General features: G+C 51.0%; 9 protein-coding genes across 9 annotated transcripts; 4 read left to right on the plus strand and 5 right to left on the minus strand.

Annotated features, from left to right (window-relative positions):
* Positions 1 to 549: 549 nt before the first annotated feature.
* Positions 550 to 7,386, plus strand: POL2 (DNA polymerase epsilon catalytic subunit; the record flags this gene model as incomplete). The annotated part of the gene is made up of 1 exon (XM_064876438.1): positions 550 to 7,386. The coding sequence occupies one exon, from the start codon at positions 550 to 552 to the stop codon at positions 7,384 to 7,386; it is 6,837 nt and encodes a 2,278-aa protein (XP_064727745.1).
* An 871-nt stretch (positions 7,387 to 8,257) lies between these two features.
* PMZ80_008035 (uncharacterized protein) lies at positions 8,258 to 9,409 on the minus strand (the record flags this gene model as incomplete). The annotated part of the gene is made up of 1 exon (XM_064876439.1): positions 8,258 to 9,409. One exon carries the CDS (start codon positions 9,407 to 9,409, stop codon positions 8,258 to 8,260), a length of 1,152 nt encoding a protein of 383 aa, XP_064727746.1.
* A 567-nt stretch (positions 9,410 to 9,976) lies between these two features.
* On the minus strand, positions 9,977 to 10,680 carry CYP1 (heme binding; the record flags this gene model as incomplete). The annotated part of the gene is made up of 2 exons (XM_064876440.1): positions 9,977 to 10,372; positions 10,420 to 10,680. The coding sequence occupies 2 exons, from the start codon at positions 10,678 to 10,680 to the stop codon at positions 9,977 to 9,979; spliced, it is 657 nt and encodes a 218-aa protein (XP_064727747.1).
* A 693-nt stretch (positions 10,681 to 11,373) lies between these two features.
* On the plus strand, positions 11,374 to 12,390 carry PMZ80_008037 (uncharacterized protein; the record flags this gene model as incomplete). Its single annotated transcript, XM_064876441.1, has 1 exon — positions 11,374 to 12,390. The coding sequence occupies one exon, from the start codon at positions 11,374 to 11,376 to the stop codon at positions 12,388 to 12,390; it is 1,017 nt and encodes a 338-aa protein (XP_064727748.1).
* Positions 12,391 to 12,994: 604 nt separating this feature from the next.
* On the minus strand, positions 12,995 to 14,689 carry PMZ80_008038 (uncharacterized protein; the record flags this gene model as incomplete). The annotated part of the gene is made up of 1 exon (XM_064876442.1): positions 12,995 to 14,689. The coding sequence occupies one exon, from the start codon at positions 14,687 to 14,689 to the stop codon at positions 12,995 to 12,997; it is 1,695 nt and encodes a 564-aa protein (XP_064727749.1).
* Positions 14,690 to 15,156: 467 nt separating this feature from the next.
* Positions 15,157 to 15,930, minus strand: PMZ80_008039 (uncharacterized protein; the record flags this gene model as incomplete). The annotated part of the gene is made up of 1 exon (XM_064876443.1): positions 15,157 to 15,930. The coding sequence occupies one exon, from the start codon at positions 15,928 to 15,930 to the stop codon at positions 15,157 to 15,159; it is 774 nt and encodes a 257-aa protein (XP_064727750.1).
* Positions 15,931 to 16,536: 606 nt separating this feature from the next.
* On the plus strand, positions 16,537 to 17,875 carry PMZ80_008040 (uncharacterized protein; the record flags this gene model as incomplete). The annotated part of the gene is made up of 2 exons (XM_064876444.1): positions 16,537 to 16,770; positions 16,856 to 17,875. 2 exons carry the CDS (start codon positions 16,537 to 16,539, stop codon positions 17,873 to 17,875), a joined length of 1,254 nt encoding a protein of 417 aa, XP_064727751.1.
* Positions 17,876 to 19,667: 1,792 nt separating this feature from the next.
* PMZ80_008041 (uncharacterized protein) lies at positions 19,668 to 20,691 on the plus strand (the record flags this gene model as incomplete). The annotated part of the gene is made up of 4 exons (XM_064876445.1): positions 19,668 to 19,800; positions 19,855 to 19,861; positions 19,909 to 20,371; positions 20,425 to 20,691. 4 exons carry the CDS (start codon positions 19,668 to 19,670, stop codon positions 20,689 to 20,691), a joined length of 870 nt encoding a protein of 289 aa, XP_064727752.1.
* A 508-nt stretch (positions 20,692 to 21,199) lies between these two features.
* PMZ80_008042 (uncharacterized protein) lies at positions 21,200 to 21,985 on the minus strand (the record flags this gene model as incomplete). The annotated part of the gene is made up of 1 exon (XM_064876446.1): positions 21,200 to 21,985. The coding sequence occupies one exon, from the start codon at positions 21,983 to 21,985 to the stop codon at positions 21,200 to 21,202; it is 786 nt and encodes a 261-aa protein (XP_064727753.1).
* Positions 21,986 to 22,440: the final 455 nt, after the last annotated feature.

Consider the following 22,440-nt stretch of genomic DNA (forward strand, 5'->3'; position numbering starts at 1 on the left):
CTGTAGTACACGATTATCCACAAGTTTTAGTACAGAAAATAGTCGATGACAACGCCGTAAACACTTGCGATTTGATACTCGATGATGGCAGCACTTCTTTCCTCATGCGTCTGGTGCGCCTGCACCTGCAGCTCCGGGAACTTTTTAGCGGCCTCGATTGAGTTGAAGTTTCGGCTGCAGGATCTCGGCTGGGGATGACCCGCGAGCACTACTAGCGCCCGCTACTCGCGAAGCCCACGCGTTAAAGTGTTTTCGAGGCGCGTTCGACTTTACGCGTTTCGAGAAGCCACCATAGACATCCTCCCACTACTATCTCCCGCAGAACCTCTTGTTGCACATACGACAGCGTTTGCTGCACGAACATCCTAACAGCGATTCTCCTCCTACTGCTTCTACACATCCCTTCACTGACACCGAAGCAGTACAACGACCCCAACGAAATTAATGTATCACTGAACACAACCACGACAAGCTGCAGCGCGCAGCGCAACCTCCCACCTACAACACCACCTTAATTCCTCCAGTACGACACACCCGACCATACCCAAGATGCCCACCCGCAAACCCTCCAAATACGGCAACAACCGCTTCAACCCCTCAACATCCACCTCCCGCTCCAAAACCCCCTACAAGTCCTCCGCCCAAACCATCTCCTCCTCCTCCCTCCGAACCACCGAAGTCTCCTCCCAAGACGAAAAACTCCAGGCGGTCGCACTCGCAAACAGCATCGATGAATCCTTCGGGTTCCCGCGGTTTGACTCAGGGAAGAAGAGGGTCGGATGGCTGTATAACATGCATAGCACACTTATTCCGGACTCGAATGTACCTGGTGGTCATCGTGCAGGTGTGGATTTTTATTTTCTTGCTGATGAAACGGGCAGTAGGAATGGAAGCGGGAATGAGGCGGAAAACTTCAAAGCGACGGTCGAATACGAGCCGTATTTTCTTGTTGCGGTTCGACGGGGACGGGAGGCGGAGGTTGAGGAGTGGGTGAAACGCGTGTTCGAGGGGGTTGTTAAGAGTGTGTCTAGACTTGAAAAGGAGGATCTGAAGATGCCGAATCATTTGGTGGGGTATAGACGGACGTTCCTGAAGTTGAGTTTTTGGAATGTAAGTGGGTTGTTGGAGTGTAGGAGGGTGGTTATGCCGATTGCGGAGGGGAATAGGGAGAAGTTGGATGCTATGGATACTTATGCGGAGGTTGCGGGGGGGTTTGATGGTAATGGGTTTGATGAGATGGATGGACAGGTGAGGCCGGGGAGCGTGCTCGATGCGAGTGATTTTATCGTTGATATCAGGGAGTATGATGTGCCGTATCATGTGCGGGTTACGATCGATTTGGATATACGGATTGGAAAGTGGTATACGGTTGAGGCGAAGCATGGCGTGATATCGCTCAGGTGTATTGAGGAGAGGGTGTTGCCCGCGGACCCGGTGATACTGGCGTTTGATATTGAGACGACGAAGTTACCGCTCAAGTTTCCTGATGCGGTTATTGATCAGGTTATGATGATATCGTATATGATTGATGGGCAGGGGTTTCTGATCACGAATCGGGAGATTGTGAGTGAGGATATTTCGGATTTCGACTATACGCCGAGAGCTGAGTATGAGGGTCCGTTCCTGGTGTTCAATGAGCCGGATGAGAGGGGTGTGATCGAGCGCTTCTTTGAGCATATTAAGGAGGCGAGACCGACAGTTATTGCGACGTACAACGGTGACTTTTTCGATTGGCCGTTTGTTGAGGCGAGAGCATCGGTGCTGGGCATTGATATGTACCGTGAGATCGGCTTCAGGAAGAACAGCGAGGATATCTACGAGAGTGACCACTGCGTTCACCTCGATTGCTTCGCGTGGGTGAATCGGGACTCATATCTGCCTCAGGGAAGTCGTGGTCTCAAGGCAGTTACGGTCGCGAAGCTGGGGTATGATCCGGACGAACTCGATCCCGAACTTATGCTCCCTTATGCGAGTGAGCACCCGCAGATTCTGGCTGAGTACTCGGTTTCTGATGCGGTGGCGACGTACTATCTGTACATGAAATATGTGCATCCTTTCATATTCAGTCTGTGTACGATTCTGCCGCTGAATCCGAACGATACACTACGAAAGGGAACAGGGACGCTCTGTGAGATGCTTCTTATGGTGCAGGCTTACAAGGGTGAGATTGTGCTGCCGAATAAGCATAAGGAGCCTAGGGAAGCTTTCTGGGAAGGACATCTACTCGATTCAGAGACGTATGTGGGTGGACATGTTGAGTCGATTGAGGCTGGAGTGTTCAGAGCTGATATTCCGGTCAACTTCGCGATCGATACCGCAGCCATTGACGAACTGATACGAGACCTGGATGATGCGTTACGATTCTGCATCACGGTGGAAGAGAAAAAAGATTTTGACGACGTTACGAATTATGATGAGGTACGACAATCTATTGTGGAAAAACTAGTCAAGTTGAAGAAGGATCCAAATCGAAGCGAACGACCGCTGATATACCATTTGGATGTGGCGAGTATGTACCCGAATATTATGACGACGAACCGACTGCAGCCCGACAGCATGATCAAAGAGTCAGATTGTGCAGCTTGTGACTTCAATAGACCAGGCAAAACATGTGATCGGAGGCTTCCATGGGCATGGAGAGGCGAGTTCCTACCCACGAAACGAGACGAGTACAACATGATCAAGCGCGCCATGGTCAACGAGAAGTTCCCAGGCAAGAAGGCGGGCACGATTCGGATGTTCGAGCAGTTGAGTCTGGATGAGCAGGCCGTGGCTGTGAAGAAGCGATTGCAGGATTACAGCAAGAAGATCTACCATAAGATTCACGACAGTAAGACGATTGAGAGAGAGGCGATCATCTGTCAGCGCGAGAATCCATTCTATGTCAATACGGTGCGTGACTTCAGAGATCGGAGATATGACTACAAGGGCAAGCAGAAGACGTGGAAGGGGAAGGTGGAGCAGTTGAAGGGCGCTGGTGCTGCGGCGAGTGAAGTTGAGGATGCGAAGAAGATGGTCATTACGTTCGATTCTATGCAGTTGGCTCACAAAGTCATTCTCAACTCGTTCTATGGCTATGTCATGCGGAAGGGTTCGAGGTGGTATTCTATGGAGATGGCGGGTGTGACGTGTCTGACAGGTGCGCATATCATTCAGATGGCACGTGAGCTTGTCGAACGCATTGGACGACCGCTCGAGCTGGACACAGATGGTATCTGGTGTATGCTGCCCGCTACCTTTCCCGAAAACGTGGTCTTCACGCTGAAGAACGGCAAGAAGATGGCAGTGAGTTATCCTTGTGTGATGCTGAATCATCTTGTTCATGCGAAATTCACGAATGATCAGTATCAAACACTGAAGGACCCCAAAACTTTCCGATATGAGACGCACAAAGACAACAGTATCTTCTTCGAGGTTGATGGGCCGTACAAAGCTATGATCTTGCCGACTTCACAGGAGGAGGACAAAAATCTGAAAAAGAGATATGCTGTGTTCAACCACGATGGCACTCTTGCGGAGCTAAAAGGCTTCGAGGTCAAGAGACGTGGTGAATTGAAGCTCATTAAGATCTTTCAGACCCAGCTGTTCAAGGTGTTTCTGGAGGGCACAACGCTGGAAGAGACATACAAGGCCGTGGCGAGAATCGCAGATCGCTGGCTTGACGTGCTTGATCAGCACGGCTCAACGATGGCGGATGAAGAACTCATCGACCTGATTTGCGAGAACAAGAGTATGACCAAGACGCTTGAAGAGTACGGTGCACAGAAGAGCACGAGTATCACTACTGCGAAGCGTCTTGCCGAGTTCCTGGGCGAGCAGATGATCAAAGACAAGGGTTTGAACTGTAAGTACATTATCAGCTCCAAACCGAAGAACACGCCCGTCACGGAACGAGCTGTACCCGTTGCAATCTTCTCGGCCGAGGAAAGCACGAAGCGATACTTCTTGAGGAAGTGGCTGAAGGATGACCCGCAGGATATGGACCCGAGGAATGTGATTGACTGGGAGTACTACCGAGACAGACTAGGCTCGGTGATACAGAAGCTCATCACGATTCCTGCTGCACTGCAGAAGATGAAGGAGAATCCTGTGCCGCGGATTGAGCACCCGGACTGGTTGAGGAAGCGGATAGCGATGAAAGAGGACAAATTTCAGCAGAGGAAACTTAATGGGTACTTCCAGAAACGTCCTTTAGGAGAACTTGACGTCAATATCCTGGACCGCAAGGTTCCCCAGCCGACCGATATGGAGGATATGCTTGAGGAGCAGTCGAAGACACAGCAGTCACCGCCACAACAGCAACAGAATAAGCGGAAAGCGCAGGACAAACCTGCTCCCGCGGATCCGTTTGCTGCTCTACCCGACAATCCACCTTCCATTGAAGGCTCATACACCGAGTGGCTGAAATACCAGAAACAGAAGTGGAAAATCCAGAAACAAGCACGAGCACGACGTCGCCAACTGTTTGGTGAGAAACCGAATTCTGGATCTGATGCTCTCACCACTATGTTTCGCGCTCAAGCCGAGACGACGTTCATGGACACGTGGCAGATACTGCAGCTGCGGGACGGTGATAGTCCGGGTGAGGTCAATGCGTTCATCTTGCTTGGTCAGAAGATTCATACGCTCAAGATCAAGGTGCCAAGGGTGATGTACCTGAACTTAAAGGCTGATGATCTTCCCAACGTTGAGATTCCGGATTGTGAGGTTGAGAAGGTGAACCATACGCTGCCGAACGGACATCCGAGTGTGCATTTGTTTCAGATTACGATGCCGGAGGCGACGTACCAATATGAGTCTGAGAGTGTGAGTGCGCTGGTTGAGCATCCGAGTGTTGAGGGCGTTTATGAGAGGCAGTTGCCACTTCATGTGAGGGCGCTATTGAAGGTGGGGAATATGTGTGGCTTCGACAAGCAGCAACCCGGGATACTCGGACGGGGTCTTGAGCAGGGCTTCGATCTGGATACGCTGCTCAGGAACCTCGATGAGTCAAGTTATGTCCCTGACAAGAGTGCCATGAGCTACATGCATCTGTACCATGTGGCTGTGGGTGATCGGCAGGTCTTTGCGCTGTTCTCGACAGCAAGGCAAGATGCTCAAATCATCATTCAGAGTCCGGCGAAGGATAGCCAGGGTATGCCGAATGTGGGGAGAATCTATACTGAGCAGAATGAGCAACGACAGCAGCAGGACAATGCCAGTCACGGCATCTTTGAGTATCAAGACAAGGTCAACTTCAATGTCAGCCAAACGACTACACGACGGAAGACGATATTGCAGTTGGCAGACACAGTCAAGAAGTGGAAGAAGGAGGAGTCACGACCGACGATGTTGCTTATGCAGTCCTCTCAGCATGCGCAGATCATTCATGATGTCAAGGTACTGGCTGATTATCCGGTTCTCAATCTGCCGTCACATGAGAGCGATTCGGACCTTCCACCTTTGGCATGGCAATCTTTTGTCCTCAGAAGGATAGTGGCGCATTACTTCACTCTCGAGTCCTGGCTTGCTCACCTCCTCGAGCTAGCACGATATGGCGATGTCCCGCTATGCAATCTCCAACAAGACGACCCACGATTCCTGATCGATCTTGCATACGCTCGACGTCTGCAAAGAAGCAACATCATATTATGGTGGTCACCAAACCCACGGCCCGATCATGCCGGCCACGAAAAAGACGACGTCACATCCGCTCTGACAGACGTCGTCGAGATGCCCCAAATCAACAACGCAGGCGCATACACATCCGTCTGCGTCGACGTCTCCCTCCAAAATCTAACCATCAACACAATCCTCACCTCCTCCATAATCAACGACCTCGAAAACACAGGCGACGCCGTAACATTCAACCCCGAGCCCGACACCCTCGACACAGACCACAACCCCAACCTCAAACAACGCGGTTCAGCAGGCTTCGCCCAACCAGCATTACAAGTCCTCCGAGACATGGTAAAGGCCTGGTGGACAGAAGCCTGCCGTGGCAACAGACTAGCCGACATCCTCGTCCAACATCTCGTCCGCTGGGTCGAATCACCCTCCTCAAACCTCTACGACGCGAATCTAAAGTTCTACATCCAGATGATGAGCAAGAAAGCCTTCCAGCAACTCATCACTGATTTCAGGCGAGTCGGCAGCAACGTCATATTCGCAAGTCCGACACGGTTGCTTTTGCAGACGAGTAAACAGGATGTGGCGAACGCATACGCATACATCAATTACATCCTCAAATCGATCCAGCAGAAACCGCTCTTCCACTTCTTAGGGCTGGAGATAAAGGATTACTGGGATGTACTCCTGTGGTACGACAGCTACAACTACGGCGGACGCGGCTGCAATACCATCGACGAGGGTACTAGTGATGCCAGTCTCGAGACGGTAATGCACTGGCAGTTGGCGCAGTTTTTGCCTTTGCCGCTACAGCCTGTGTTTAGTGATTGGGTTGTTGAGTTTATTGAGGTGTTGGGCAGACTTAAGAGGCCGGGGGTGAGTGGGGGTGGGAGTCAGGAGGGGAGGGCGACGCAGTTGCCGAATCAGGGACATACGTTCCTGAGTATAACGGATGACCCGAATAGCATGGAGGTTACGAGTGTGCTTGCGGATAACGACTTTAGTAAGCCGTTGAAGAAGCAGATTACGGGGTTGATTAGGCGGCAGAGGGAGGAGATGCTTCATCCGGAACTTGCGACGGATTGGGCGTTTCCTGAACTTGTTGGGGGGTCTTTGGCTTCAACCTCCGACAGCAATGGCACATCGAAACCCAACAGCAGAGATCAAACCCGCGACCCCATCCTCGAACTCGTCAAATCCCTAACCCAGATCCTCAGTCTCTACAAACCGCTCAACCTCGAGACCCGCCTCCTCAAGAAAGAATTACTGAGTCTCTTCGATATCAGGGAGTTCAGCAACGCCGCGAAATTCAGCAACCCGAGTGACTCCCTCCGGTTCGAAAATCTGATCTGTGAGGGGTGTACGCAGCCTCGGAGTCTTGATCTATGTCGGGATGAGGATGTGCTACCCGAGACAGTTGTTGATGAGAATGGGGGGAGGGAGATCGTGCAGAAGGCGTTTCGGTGTGCTAATTCCCACTGCGACACGACGTTCAGCCGCGTGCTTCTGGAGCAGGAACTTATCGGACGCATCGAGAGGATGGTGATGCAATGGACGTGTCAGGATCTGCAATGTGTGAAATGTGGGATGTTGATGGGTGATGATATGGTTTTTGCGGAGCATTGTACTAAGTGTGGCGGGGCGTGGGGTGGGGTTGTTGGGGAGGTGGAACGAAGGAGGATGAAAGATGAGGTGAGGAGTATGGAGAGGGTGGGGGGGATGTATGGGATGAGGATGTTGGAGGGGGTTGTGGGGGGTGTTAGGGGGTTGGGGATGTGAGGAGGGGTGAATGGTTATGCCTGGTGTGGTATGGTTTGTGATGAGCCGGCGTTATGAGGGTGGGATGTATAGGCAAGGTTGAAAATGCTGCCGGGTGATACTTGAGTATGGTGCTTGGCGTTTCGCGACAGGCGTGAACTAGTGCCTGGCAAACTAGACTAGATGGGATCTGGTGTACATTGTATGAGAGGGATGGCTCCCCTGGACTTATTGTAGCGTACATAAACAAACATTGCCCACGACAGATGTAAGACACATGTCTCTAGAAAGCATGCTGACAATCTGTGCGCACGTTTGAAAGGTTGCGCCCGACGAAGATCTGGCTCGTAAGATACAGATGTGCGACAGACGTCATTGGTGCTGAAGGTCCAAGATGAAGCCACGACTCTCAACTTCAAGAGAATCAGTAGCCTTAGAGACAGCGACACAGAGATGAAAGTGGAAATCGAGAAGCATGTGAGATCTGGTGAAGCTGCCATGCACGGCGAGAAAGCAGGTACCAAATTTGGGTAGCTACTGCTATGGATATTAGATGGGCGGAAGCTGTGGATCGCACAGAAGGCACGCGGAGTAATGATGTGAGCTGCATACGGAAGGGACAGCAGGCTTGTGTTGAACTGCGGGGAAGGTATCGCCTTGTGAATGCCGAAGGTGTTGCTGCTATGACTGATTGCGTAGAATGGGATGTCGAAAGCGCGATCGAAGACTGTGGTTTCGAAAGGAGCGGCGGAATGCCGAGAAGGGGATCATGGCAGTCGTGGACAAGTAGAGACAGTGACTGGGAAGGAAGGCCTGGCGGACGGTAATAGTAGAATGGGTAAAGTGTGACAGTCGAATGGATAGCTTGATGGTGTGTTTGATGACCGCCTGTCTAGCTGACGGATCGTCTTGAAGACGTCGTCCTGTCTTCCTGATCATGCTGTTTATACGCAGCGCGTGATTGGTCCTTCTTCCGCTTTGCATTCGTTCGGCTCTTGGAGCGAGACTTAGACTGAGCCTTCGCTCGGTCTTGGGTTACGCCTCCCTCATCTAGATCTCCAGTAGATCCTGGTTCATTTTGGAGTGGAGTCCCCCTGGGCTCACCCTCGGATCCGTCGACCTCGATATGTCGTGCTTCGTCCTCAGCGTGGTCTTTAGTGCTTGCCTTGGGCTTCTTACGGTCTGTAGCCTGCTTCTCAGTTGTATTTTGCTCCTTTGCCGCAGTCTGCAAAGATTCTGCTTGGTCTGCTTCGGTTGGATGACTCGTCTCATCTTCCCCAGTCTCTTCTTGTTGTGGATCTTGTGCTTTCGTCGGAAAGCCTGATTGCCGGGATTTGAAATTTCGCATCTCATAGCCACTATCTTCGAGCTCTTGCTTTGAAAATGGTCCAAACCGCTTCCACAGGCCCTCATTGTTGTTGTCTTTCGAGATGCTGTTGATCGCGTCCCATGAGTACTGGTGATGCTTGTTAAGGTGATTCCTGAGCTGATGGATACTGACACTGGTTATCGGCTTTGCACAATCTCGTAACATGCATCGAAATCGCCGCTCTACAGGCTCGGCCGGTGCCTGAGTACAGACCGGCGGATCTCCAATTTGGTGTATGAGTCTCACTGCGTCGATAAGTGGTGTTTGAGTAGCGGTGCCCTCCTCAGCTGGCTTTTCGGCTAATCTCAGCTCGAGATCCCGGTAGCCTCTGAATAGCCCGTAGACATGAATGCCAATATCGACGCCAACCTCATCAATCAGCAGGTGGAAGGCTGACTCTGCATTGATATCCCTAGCATCGAGTAGCTCAAGTAGGACTCTCTCGTGCAGATCCTTATCAAGACTTTCAGCGTGGTGGGCGCTTGGATCAAAGAATTTGGCATAGTGCGCCTTGAACAGTTCCCTGCTCTCGCTATTGGATGACAAATTGCTCAGCACTTTCTTCACGACCCTTTTCGAAACCATGACATTGAAGTTGGGCCCCTGCCATACTGCGTGAGTGCCCCTGTCTAGCACAAAATCCTCAAGCTCGCTGAATATGTCCCTGAAAGGCATGGTGCGGAGCGGACACAAGGTCAAGGTGAAGAGGAAAGCAGAGAAATTGCCGTCAAGAATTGGATAGCGATCCTATCTGTGGTTAGACATGTTAGAGGTACCTTTGTTCCTAACATCATCAGGTGAACAAATAGCAATTACCAACAAGAAGCAAATAGCAGCAGCAAGCTAGCGGAAGAAGGCATGTCTGCTTAGAACAATCGATGCAATACACTCGCTGATCCCGGTCGTACTGTCAAAGTCTCGTTGTGCTGTGTCTTGTTAGGCTGTGAACACTCAGCAAGCATCTTCAAAATCTTGCTCTTGGAGCAAGCGTGTGCAAAGCTGGCGTAATGCCATGACTGCGCATGCTTGTTTGTATTGCCTGTGCTTCCCAAGCGAGAACAGGAGAACGAGCAAAAACATGAAGTAAAGCATAGATATCGGCCTGGAATACGGACCGTTCCCAGGATATTGGTTTGGCCAATGACTTGGAATCGCTGATAAACAAATTGATTTGCTGAATATGTCATGCCCCTGGATGTTCATGGTACTTAACAAAAGCAGTGCGGTTCGTTCCTGATGTCCTTAGAAAACATCGCATCTCAGAATCTTGACCTCTTGTACAGGTCGATCTTGAGCACCAGTCTGGACGGCACCAAGCTTGTCAACAACAGCCATACCATCAGCGACCTGTCCAAAGACAGTGTGCTTGCCGTTCAAATGCGGAGTAGGTCCCAAGGTAATGAAGAACTGTGACCCATTGGTGTTTGGTCCCGAATTCGCCATACTCAGGATGCCTTTGCCGGTATGCGTAAGTTCAGACACAAATTCATCCTCGAACTTCTCGCCGTAGATCGATCTGCCGCCTCGTCCAGTACCTTCCGGGTCGCCACCTTGAATCATGAATCCAGGGATGATGCGGTGGAAGATGACATTGTCGTATTTGCCTGTCGCTGCTAGGGTTGCGAAGTTCTTGCAAGTCTGCGTTATGTTAGTAGTGCAGATACGAGAAACGCATTGGATCATACTCTTGGAGTCTGCTTCGAGAACAGCGCGATCGTGATGTCACCCAGGGTGGTATGCATCACAACGCCCTCGGCATTATCGGCCTTGTCGGCCCCAGTGGATGGCGCATTGTTCGAAGGGAAGGAAGTTGCTGTTGGACCAGCTGCACCACCTGACGACATGCCAGCTGATGATGTGCCAGTGGAAGATGCGCCAGCAGAGGACGAAGTGGGCTCGGAATGGGTATCCTTGTCCTTCTTAAACATGCTCTTGAGTTTGTTCATCTTTGCACCGTTTGGTATTCCGGCTGTTGATCTGTTTGGAAGTATTGCGTTGTGGAATTACTCGTGAGAGGCAGAACGGTGTTTTCAGGTAAAAAGCTTCACAGAAGATGTTGGCTCAGCAAGATTTCAACGTTGTTCAAGCATGACGGCGTGGCAGCAGGATCGACGTCATCCTTGCTGCAACAGATACGCTAATCCGCTTAGAGCTAGACCTCAGTCAGTCGCGACTTCCGGTGAAGTCTTCTGATTTCACACTCTTGTCTATATGGCACTCTTCTCGGCGGACGAATATAGCATTTGCGACCACAAACACCAATGAAGGTTCGGAGCTATTCCGACTTGCTTTGAACCATTCATTCACAGGCTGCTTGTCGACTGAACGCAAGTCCACGGTCACGCATCCGCCTTTGTGATACAATACGCATCACTACGAAGGTTGTGCTTTGCCTAGAGTCACATTATGTGTCGCTGTTGGCAAGCAGCGTCAACTACTACCGAAGTCAAGAAGCTGCTTCTGACTCTGGCTGATACTTTTCTCCGCTTGAGTACTGCACTACCTAAATACGACACTCAGGATTGGCGTTGCTTGTCTCCGTTTCGTATCGATGCCCGGCTCTGGAAGCTGGACGAGGGCTCATTTCTTCGTGACACCGGATCTAGACTGGTTCCTCGCATGCTCGACGATCTCCAACCATGCCTACAGACTCAAGATCGCTGCAACTTCCAGCTGAGCTCCGCGCTCAGATTTACATGCATGTGTTCAACAAGAGTCAATTTCTGATTGATGCTGAAGGGCGTTCCGCCCTGACCAACGTCACCAGCAGTGAGTGCCATAGGAAGGATTTCAGACCCGATCACCCTCCCGAAACCCACGAACGCTGCTTCGCTCTGCATTCCCTTTCATGCTCGTGCAAACAGATATACGTGGAGACCAGAAACACAATTTACAAGGAATGTTTCTTCGTCATCCCTTCTCGGACCGCTATGAGGAGGTCCGAGCTCTACGGCTCGCTACAGCCACCTTGGGCGCTCAAGATCCATCGTCTCGCTCTCGGTAAAGCACATCAACTGGCGTTGTTCACCATGGTGTATCCATCAATACTCACGCCACATCAAGGACCGCGCGGGGATGCTATCACATTCTTGCAACTTCCGAATTTGAAGCAGCTGAGCATTTGCTGGGATATCAACCCTCGCAAATTCGAGAATTATGCTCGTCCGGGTTACGGCCCGCAAATCAAGCGCTTGATACTGCTAAAGAAGGCCTTCCATTTCGAGATCCACATGCACCTGTTCCGCTGGACAGCCAAAGGGGGGCGGTATACGATCGCGACTGCAGCACTGCGAGGCACCACGCTTACTATGAGCTACCTTGAGAACAAGGACAAACACATCACCAAAAAAGGTGATCTCAACTATGATGTTGAAGAGGCACTCCGCGCGGTCGTGTATCTGAGCTCAGCAGCGCCATGGCGCCGCAACATGTTGCATGACCTAGCCTACTGGCAACACCTTGATGATACTAGTGGACAAAACTACACACTGGAGAGCCTCAGGAGTAGGCTTGCGCAGCTCAAACGCTCGGATCTGGACCGAGTGATTGAGAGTATTGCCGAAGAGCGCAGACCTGCGTTCAAGGTAAGCTGGGAAAGACACTTTGGAGGAGAAGCCTTGGCGTGTGAGCATAGTCGACCCATACCGGATTTCTAGCACTCACCACAGCTATCGAGGATAAATTGAGGTTGAAAACAAGCGCATATGCATATTCATCTTGCTGTTACGTAAGCAATTGCGATGAGCGTATCGTGCCTTCCGCCATAAGGTTATCAACGACTGGTATGTGGCGCATCGGTATTGTTCACGGTTGAGCGGAAAACGAACAAGGAAATTGCGATGTTGGTGAAAGGTAACAGAATTATGATTGTACGACGAAAAGCTATGAATTGAGTGGTGCATGAGCTCAGTCTGACTAGGATATTACGAAGGATATTTTCAGGTCCGCACGGTGAGTGCTTATCCTATCTGCGTGGTGTAAATTCAACTATGCAACTCAAAACCACCGCAAGCGGCCGACCTTCCTCTGCTGGGTCTACCTCTCGTTGTTGCTGGAGGATGCGTACCGCTCCGAACTAAACAATCTGTAGTGGATGTCGCATGACCTCTGAAGGCTTGGACGACGACTATGAACGAGAGCTTCGCAAAGCGTTGTCAGTGGTATTGTTCGTATGGCATGGGACCGCGCGTTGTACATTTTTGCGTTATATCCGAGCGCGATGGGCCCAATCGGACTGGATGAGACTCGGACATTCATTGCCTACTCTGTATCAGAGTCAGTGTCTTCGGAGCCAGTGCTATCAGACTCAGTAGACCACTCACCAGTGTACAACTGAGTCTCTTCGATCTCGTACTTCGCCATGAGCTCTTCTCGGACAGTCGTCAGTCTCTGGTTTGTGCTCAAGTCCACATCCCAGGTGACGCCAGTAAGCTTCAAGATATCCCCCCGATCCATGAAGCAATGCACGATGGTCTTGACATCGCAGTATTTCTTTCTCACTTCGAAGTCCGGCGTGATCTCTTCGAGTGCATCCACAGTCTTCTCCTCGAGCATGTTGTACGAGGCTCGGATCATCCTTTCGTCGCCGCGGAGCTCAACCATATCTTGAGACTCGTCTGGCTGGAGTTTCATGCTGTATACTTGCATAATCCTCTTGTGCTCTGCTCTCCGAAGGCGTTGCTGCACGAAAGCGAGCAGGCGAACATTCTGCTCCGTAGCCATCAGCGTACCGGCGAAGAAGAGGAGTTCTTCTGCTCTGTATAGATGGTCGACTTGTGTTCGTTTGAAATCGTTTTTCTCGGTAAGGCCAAGCTTTCTTTCGCGGTAGCTGAGTCGCTGACCTTTCTCGATGTCTTCAGGGATAAGCGACTGCTGCTCCTGCTGCAGCGGCGCACATCCTTGCCAGCCTGATGTCTCGGTGTGTTTGCTTTCGAAGAATGCAAGGGCGATTTGGTACTCTGCCTTCACCATCAGCTGCATGTAATGTTCCTTGGCAAACAGTGCTGGCGTCATAAGGTACTTATAGTCCGGACAGATCGTATATGCGTCGTCCCAATCCAGCAGTTTACGCTTGTTGTCGCAGTTGTCGTCCTTTGTGCGGAGTACGACTAGATTTCTCTTTGCAAGCATTCTCTGGATGAGAAGGTGGTTCTGCAGTATTCGTGCACAGGGAGCATAGTCTTCGCGGAGATGGTAAACATCGCGCACAACAGATAGCACTTCGGCGTTGGCGTTCTCAGCAAGAAGGGAGGAGCCGTACTTACGTAGGGCCCGAAGCTCCCGGAGAAGCCTCTTTCCTTCTGGCCGCTTGAGTGATCGTTCTTTTGCTATATTCGTAGATCGAGAAAGCTCTTTGTCTGAGATGCCTCGGACTATCATGCGGTCAGCCTCGAATGAAGTGTAGCTAAGGTGTTCCAGGAACTGACGGTTTGCGATCGAATGCGAGGGGCCACGATCAAACTCGATCTCACACTCACTGATTACCCCCTCACGCAACATGTTCAAACCGTGCTCCAGATTGCGAACATCGAGCACAGCCAGTGTCGACCAAGTCAACATCGGTTTCTCGTATCCGCCACCCCTGGTCTCATCGAGATCCAGAGAGACTCTCATGCTGACAGCAGGTATGATATGTTTTCTCATACTCCGTGGAACGTGGTAAGACTCGCCTTGTGCGACACCTGGGAAGCATATTGCGAATAACCGAAGGAGGCGTTCGTTACGTGTCTCGATGAATAGACGAACCCAAGGCACCTGAAAGACCAGAGCGTTCGAGGCAATCTTCCGGAGGAATTTGTTGACTTTGAGTATATCTGTCACCAACTGGACAGGCTCATGATCTTCGTCGGCTAGCTGCCAGCAATGGGGAGTATTGCAAGAGACATTGTTGTCGTCGCTCATGGAGTATCTCGCAATTCTAGTGAGGACTTCATTGGGTAGATTCAGCAAGTTCATGGTTGGGAAATCCATGAGTACTCTTTTGATCGTCGTGGTAGTCCTTTTCTGAATGGTTTTCGTAGGTAATGTGGAATGTGGAACTTGTTTGATCAAGATGTGGGTGGATGCTCTAGGGCTGTGTGGTGAAGGATGGGACAAATCAAGCTTGACGGTTCAACTTCGTGCGGCTTCGACTGGCTCTTTGTTGCTCGAACCGCAGAGGCATGGACAACAATACCCTTTATGTCGGGCTTTGTGTCTTCGTCATGGCATTGTCCTCCGTCGACGATCATTGTCGACGGAGACGAGTCATTCAGCGAGTGTAGTTGTCGGGCAGCACGGGAGGGAAGTAGATATGTATAGTCGTTCTGATCTATCGGGTCACCAAGCGCCATCATATGCTCGCTGCTATGCGGAATGTACATGCCTTGTACATCTTAGCGGCCACTGAGCATAATCTCGACACAGACCAAGCCAACACTCTCTCATTCGCGCTGCAACAGACGCATCACGTGGTCTCTCTTGCCTTCCAACCAGTCGTCCCAACACATGGAAAGCATAGCACTGTGGCGACCGGGACCGAACTTCCTGCCAGCACGATCGACCGTTGGCTTGCCATCCGCCCTTTCACTGCTGGCCTCGCTAACACATTGCTTGTGATCTGCCACGACCCTCTGCCACCTCATAATCCCTTCTAGTGTCATGCCAAGCCTCTGAGCGGCGGCATTACTTGGTTGGTTCATGCTGTTCGCCTGCCACTGCACTCTTCGCATATTGAGGTCCCCCCGATCGATCGGATCGAGCAAATGTTTCAGTAATAGGCAACAAGCATGTGTATTGACGAAAGTCCGTTGAAACTTCGGAAGCAGCATGATATACCCGATTTCCACCATGCTATGTTCAGGAGCGGCATTAAGCAGCCCTGTGGTGCCGGCGAAGGTCTCGTCAGTGACTTCGAATGTTTCGACATCGACTGAGACGGGCGTCCGCCTCGAGATCTTTCCGGACTTCAAGTAGATAGCGAAAATGGTAACAGCTGGATTGGGCTGGATATTCTTGTAGTAGTAGGCCTTGTAGGCGTCAACGGACTCGTAAGGTCCAGCCGGGAAGTAGCGCCAAAGCTCTGGATGCTTGACGCATGTTTCGCTTATGTACTCTTCTAGATTCTCATCCGTACAGTCCTCGATAGGCATGAGCCTCAGACGGTCGTTCTGGAGTCGATCCAAATTGAGGGGCAATGAGAAGTTCATGGTAGACATGGTTTCACACGTTGTTCTATAAAGAACGAGAAGTAGAGCTTTTCTGCCGCCTTCAAGCCTATATGCCAATCAAGCTCGGAAATGCCACAAGGCGCGGCGTTGACATGGAAAGACGGGTGGAGCTTACATCATGTACAGAACCTTGTGCACAGGAGGCACAGGCGACGACTTAGAATCTGCCGTTGGCTGAGGGCGAGGATCTACTGTCGATATACAGACTCGCGAGCGACGGCAGAGTTCGCGGCGAAGCAAGAGCGATGTTTCTTCCGGGCACTCCCCTCGATCATGACATCTGGAGTCGAGAGCGATTTTGACTCAGTCTTGTTAATGCCGAACGGCCTGAAGGGGCTACACTGTAAGCTGAATGCGAGCTAGCCTGGGATTAGTAAATAGTGCGCATGATAACGACGTCATACGCGACTGAGGAGATTCAGGGAGAGACGCGACCGAGGCGACCAAATTTCTGGTTCGGTCCAGGTGTCGACGAGGGAATTCAAGGGCTCTTTGCATGGCAACAAGCAATATCGAGAAAAACGTACACCTTTAGACGTGAGATATGACGCTCAAATAATCGTAATACAACACAAATCTTGCAATAGCGTCGACATGCCGCCGGCCAGACCTCGAGTCTTGGAGGATACTCGCTCAGAAACCCCGACTACTAACATAAAAGACCGTGTTGTATCGGGTACAACAGCTTCGAAAGGAAAGAAGGCAAATACAAATACTTCGAACGGCACATTGAATGTGGGCAAAGCCGGCGCTGTAGTAGGTAGTAGCACGGCTGCCGGCACAGGAGCATCGACTGGCTCAACTAACGCTGTGCTCGAACCTCCTCATGTAAGTCACTGAGCAATCCTTCAATGGGACAGCCCACTCCTTCAATGGTACGATGTGTGCTTGTTGCTTTTGCTGACACCTCCAGGTCGACTGGTCTCATCTACCCACACAGGCCCTTCACAGTTACCGATCAGCATATCGTCTACAGATTCCCTCATCCTACACTCAGTCCCATGCCGAGCTTCTGTACAGCTCGTGTGATCTGGCCTTGCGAGCCCCCTCTCAGGTTCTGGCCCGAAGGAAAGCCCATGACCTCAAGGTGTACCGCCGAAAACAGGCGGACCAAATTTCGAATGGGCGCAGCCAAGCGAACGGCGTATCAAAGACTCAGAAGACCACGAGGATAAAAGAGAAGGACAAGAAAAATAATGGAAAAGACAAAGATGCAAAAGACGATACAACCGATACACCCATGATATCAATAGAGGGCCCACCCTCTCCTACATCACATCCCTCGCAACAAGATGCGAATTCTAATACAGCAGACAACGTATCAAGGACCTCACGGCACTCACCTACGATATCTACCGTAGACCATCAACCCCAACCGGAAGAGGACCCAGATGCAGTGCCCCTCAGTCTGAACCAGCAAGCACCAGAGGACACAGTGGTCGGGTCCCTATCACCCGGCAGCCTCGCAACCTCAATCCGAACACACTTCAATGCCCAACAGGTGAACGAAGCAGAGACGATAGCAAAATTCACGTACGTGGTACGTCAACAAGGGAGCAGCACAGCACCCAGGATACTTCCTTTATCTCAAAGGCTCGGCATCCTGCCACTGCCGCAGACGACGGCCGAGTCGATAGCATCCGTCGCTTCGAACGCGGGCAACACGGCACTAAACAGTCTAGCAGCTGTCTCAGCTGCTCCGCCAGGCGCAGCAGCAAGTAGCACCACAGCCGACAAAGGAAAGGCAAATGCGCATTCGGCACATAGCCTCTCTGCGCCGAGAGTGTTAGGTGGGAATCATATAGAAGTAGAAGGCAGCTATGGTGACGGGACCGGCTGGATCATGGGCACAACGAGTTGCGGGCGACAGGTTAGGATACAGGATGGTGGTGGTGGAGGCGCTGGGGCTTTTAGGTTGAGGTTTCGGCCTTAATGAATATCGGGTCTCTGGGTTTTGAGGTTGCTCGACAGACAGGAGTTACACGGGGTATGAAAGACGGACAAAATATTTGAGGCAGGCACTGACCGCGGGGGTAATGGGTATTTTTGGCATCTGTATGACATATGTGCATTTCATCTTTCGGGAGAGGCAGAAACCATAGTTTATACTATCTACTTTCTTCATTTCGAACTCCTTCTGTCCACTATCCACAAAGCTTCTCGAGATGGGACTCGACAAACACGAACAGCACCACATCTACAGACACATACAAGTCCGTTCAGGTCATGCGTTAGACAAATTGGAACTCGATGAATGGCGCTCGACCTAGAAGATCCAGAAAGAAGGCCCTTCGATCCCTCCCTCCAGAGCAATATAGTCTCTAATAGCTGGCAGGAGGACGGGAACTTCGTGCTCCCTCCTTTCGAGAATCTCTAGAGGCTCTTGTGACACGTCGACCAAGACTTCAACATGAGGGCAGCAGAAGATACGAACCGTGCAACGACATGTCGTTGTTCTGGATGTGGAAAAAGCAGTACCTTCTTTGAGTCCGAACATCTGCCATGACGCATTTGCCTGCGCCATGAGCCTATCGTCCGCATCTCCCCACATAATAGTGTCATGATTGAGGCCCCTTCCACCACCAGTAACCACCACCTCAATTGATTTTAGCTTGCTGAACAGCTTCACTTGACTGATGCTAGAGTCGAGGAGGGGACCAATTCCAAATGATCGCCATCTGTCCGGCCAGCGTAGATCCCCACCATGTGTTGATACACGTCGTACTTGGTTACAGAACCACGAAAAGTCGTGCCTTTCGAGCAGGTTGCGGAGGTACTGTGCTGCGTCGGAATCGAGATGCAGCCAGCCGGTGAACTGGTCACGTAGACCAATCCGGATGCCGAGATGGAAATCTCTGGAGACACAGGCCACATGGCTGACGCGAGGGAACCCTACTATGTGGTAGTATTGTGGTCCTTTGAGCCAAACGGCTATACTGTAGCTGTCGACGCAGTGCTGTGCTATCAATGACAGGATTTCGGAAGGTAACGTGATGCGGGCTGGGCTCAAGGGCTGCACTTGACCGAAGCACGAGACCGTGACTGCCATCTTCTTTGGCCTCGGGACACCTTGTGAATATACATGTGCTCATTGCAGCATGCGCTCATATCGACGACAGATGGACGCTCGCCTGTATCAAGGAGACGAGGACGCGTCGCGTCGGTGGTGAAGGGGAAGTTACAAACGCTAACCAGCCAAGAAGTTGAAGTCTCATGGTGCGGAACATACTTCCTTCTGGTGTACGTCACGTGATACCGCAATCTTACCTGATTCCTTTGGTCGGTACATCCTTCCTGAAACAAGCAGAGTCACTACCCCTGTGCAACAACATACTACAGTCCGTCCCTATCGAGGGCACGCCCGAGCAACATAAAACTGCTAACGGAACAGTATTCCGGAACTATGCATCACATGGACCGAGAGATAAGGCTTCACTATCCGAAAATGATCGATAAGACCATCATGTCCATGTTTTGCGACTAACACAACTCGAAACATGCACATCGCAACCGGTATGACATAGCTGAATGACTGGCGCGGAACTCATTTGCGAGACTCGCTGACGTGCACAACCAAGGAACATTGTTCCGCTTCCCAATACACTTTCCGCCAAAGTCTGCACGACCCACGCGTGTCCCTTTCCTGATCTCGTCTCCCAATTCCTCTAAACGACCTTTGGTGTACCACTGACCTCTAGATCCTGACTCCATCACACAGTATCAAAATGCCTCCGTACGTCGCCTATTCTCTTCTTCTGCGTGGCCAATCGGTCATATCCAGAAACATTTTCAAGCGCTATACTCACAGTGTCCCAAGAACCCTACCTTGCTTCTCCTTGGAGGGCAAGACATGTGTTGGTAAGGTTATACACTGAACGAGACGATTTGTTTCACTGACTCGTGTGCTCATAGTCACCGGGTATGTCGACATATTGACACCTTTACCGAGTCCTGAATCAGTGTTAGTGCCTCACAAGGTCTCGGCTCCCAGATCCTCGCAGCCTTTGTGCTCTCCGGTGCCCGTGGCGCCGTCGTCGACCTAAAACTCAGCTCTGCCAACAAGGCTGTCGATGAATTGAAGGCGGAAGCTAAGCGTGCAGGTTTAACAGCGCCGGAAATTCGTGGCTATGAATGTGACGTCTCCTCCAAAGACGGGGCTACTAACACCTTCGACCAAATCGTGAAAGACTTTGGCAAGGTAGATGTGATGGTCACCAATGCTGGTATCACAGGTGGAAGTCCTGCCGAGACTTACGACCTGGATGATTGGAAACAAATGTTGGATGTCAATGTCAATGGCACTTTCATGTTTGCTCAAGCTGCGGGTAAACATATGATCGACAACAAGATCAAAGGAAGCATCATCTTGGTCAGCTCTATGTCTGGTTCTATTGTGAACAGACCGCAGAAACAGAGTGCATACAATGTGGTATGTCTACTCATGCCTATAAGTGCTTGGCCAAATCATAACCTGTGCTCTAGTCCAAGGCTGCCGCCGGCCATATGATGCGTTCTCTAGCAAGTGAGTGGGGGGAGCATGGTATCCGTGTCAACGCTTTGAGTCCCGGGTACATTCAGACCGCTGCGAACGAAGGCGATGAGATGGAGGAGTTGAGCAAAGAATGGGTAAAAATGATACCGTTACACCGTATCGCTACACCGGAGGAATTCAGAGGCACTGTAGTCTTCATGGCATCAGATGCATCAAGCTACATGACTGGCGCAGACATCATTGTTGATGGAGGGTAATTATACCCTGGCGCTTGACGATGGCTGATGCTGACTTCGGTTCACAGTTACACTATCTGGTAGGGTGTCGCGTGCCATTGGTTAAGTATACGATAAGCGACAACGATTGCGAACTTCTGGTATCACCAATCCGCTGCGAAGATCTTATACACCATCACCGCGGCTGTCCGCACAGTACTATCGACAGATTCAGAGGCAAGTACGTTCCCTGCTGGTCATGAAACGAATTTCGATCCGCGTGAAATGAAGCTGGCACTAGACCGTCGGTAGACAGAGAAAGCTTGTTGCAGCCATCGTGGTTGCTTTTGAAAGACAAGATTGCAAAGCGATTGCGTGGCTCTTGCTTTAGGCGCCTCAAAGAGAAGTGGGAGCCTGGCATGTGGAAGCTACTACACATATCAAGAGCTGCTATCTATGCTCGGTACAAAATAAAGATCATCCCAACCTTCCCGTGCTCGATCTTTGTTCTTCGTGATTCGCATTGAACCAGAACGCTCGTGCGCTGTTGCTACCATTCCCCATCATCATCATCATCATACTCCTCCTGCTTCGACAGACGAGTCGGCGGATCTGTCCTCACGTCAAAGTCGCTGGTCAGGAAGATCCAAGGCACGCTGTTCAGCCAGCAGGATCGATACATGTACCTGACTCTGATATTCTTTGATAGACGCCCTTGCTCGATGAAAGACTGTACCACCCAGCGCACATCTTTTGCTCGCTTCATAGCTTGTTCATCAAACCTGTCTCTGCCGCTGTCAACGTCGTGATCTGTACACTCAATGACCTGCAATTGCAGCATGATATCTGCAGCGCATTGACCAAGCCCTACCACACCCAGGACGCTTCTCAGGTCAGGCTTAAAGTAGTCGGTGATGTCTCTCTCGTTACAGACAACTTCGATGGCCTTCACGCGCTCGCCGATCCATCTGTGTGTGCTCAAGAATCGGCCCATAAGGTCACATTCTTTGCAGCAGCCTCGCGCATATATCTTCAGGGAGCCGTCGAAGTGTTGTCGGAGGCCAGCCTTGACACCTTCATGGAAGGTTCTGCATACTAGAACGATGTTTGAAAAATTAGTTAGACCACTCAGCTCCATGTTGCAATCGTGCTCCCCGTGTTCGCAATCTCTTCTGCGATACGTGGCGTTGGTTGAAAACGCATCGACACATTGCTCTGCGATGACCTTGAGGATGTCGTCAGGTGGTGGGTTCTCCATGCAATACAGGGTTGGAGGGTCTAGGTGGCCTAGGGGGTTGTCTACTGGCCAGCCATTTGGTGTTACCAGGTTGGACATGGTTGTGTCTTCAGCGATGGGAAAGGTCGCGCAGGAGCTGGGAGTTAGCGAGCAACTGTAGAAGGATAGAAAGCAGAGCTTGTGTAAATGAATGTATTCTTGAGTTAGAAATTTGCTCTATGTAACGCTAGTCGCTAGAAAACATTGAACCGCAGATGGTAACGAGCAAATGTCGATTGATAATCAATCGCTTTGCGACCGTTGCTGCCTGCAAGCAAGCCCATGAGGCCTAGCGCTATCACCGAATGCACGCTTGCTGAATGGATGAAGGAGTGTGACAGGTTCCAAATCGCTATGTAGAACATCGAGGCGAAAGCTGCGTGCAAATATAAAGATACAAGGTGTAAGAGGTAGGCACTCCCTGGCTGTAAAGCGGTGCTGCGTTTCGTGTCCCAGCGTTCGGTACTTCTACTGGTAGAAATATGTCTGAGGTCTATTGGAAATTGCGGGCTGAT

Source organism: Knufia obscura (assembly GCF_036327395.1).
Source record: "Knufia obscura strain CCFEE 5817 isolate CBS 148926 chromosome Unknown scaffold_10, whole genome shotgun sequence".
Lineage (NCBI taxonomy): Eukaryota > Fungi > Ascomycota > Eurotiomycetes > Chaetothyriales > Trichomeriaceae > Knufia > Knufia obscura.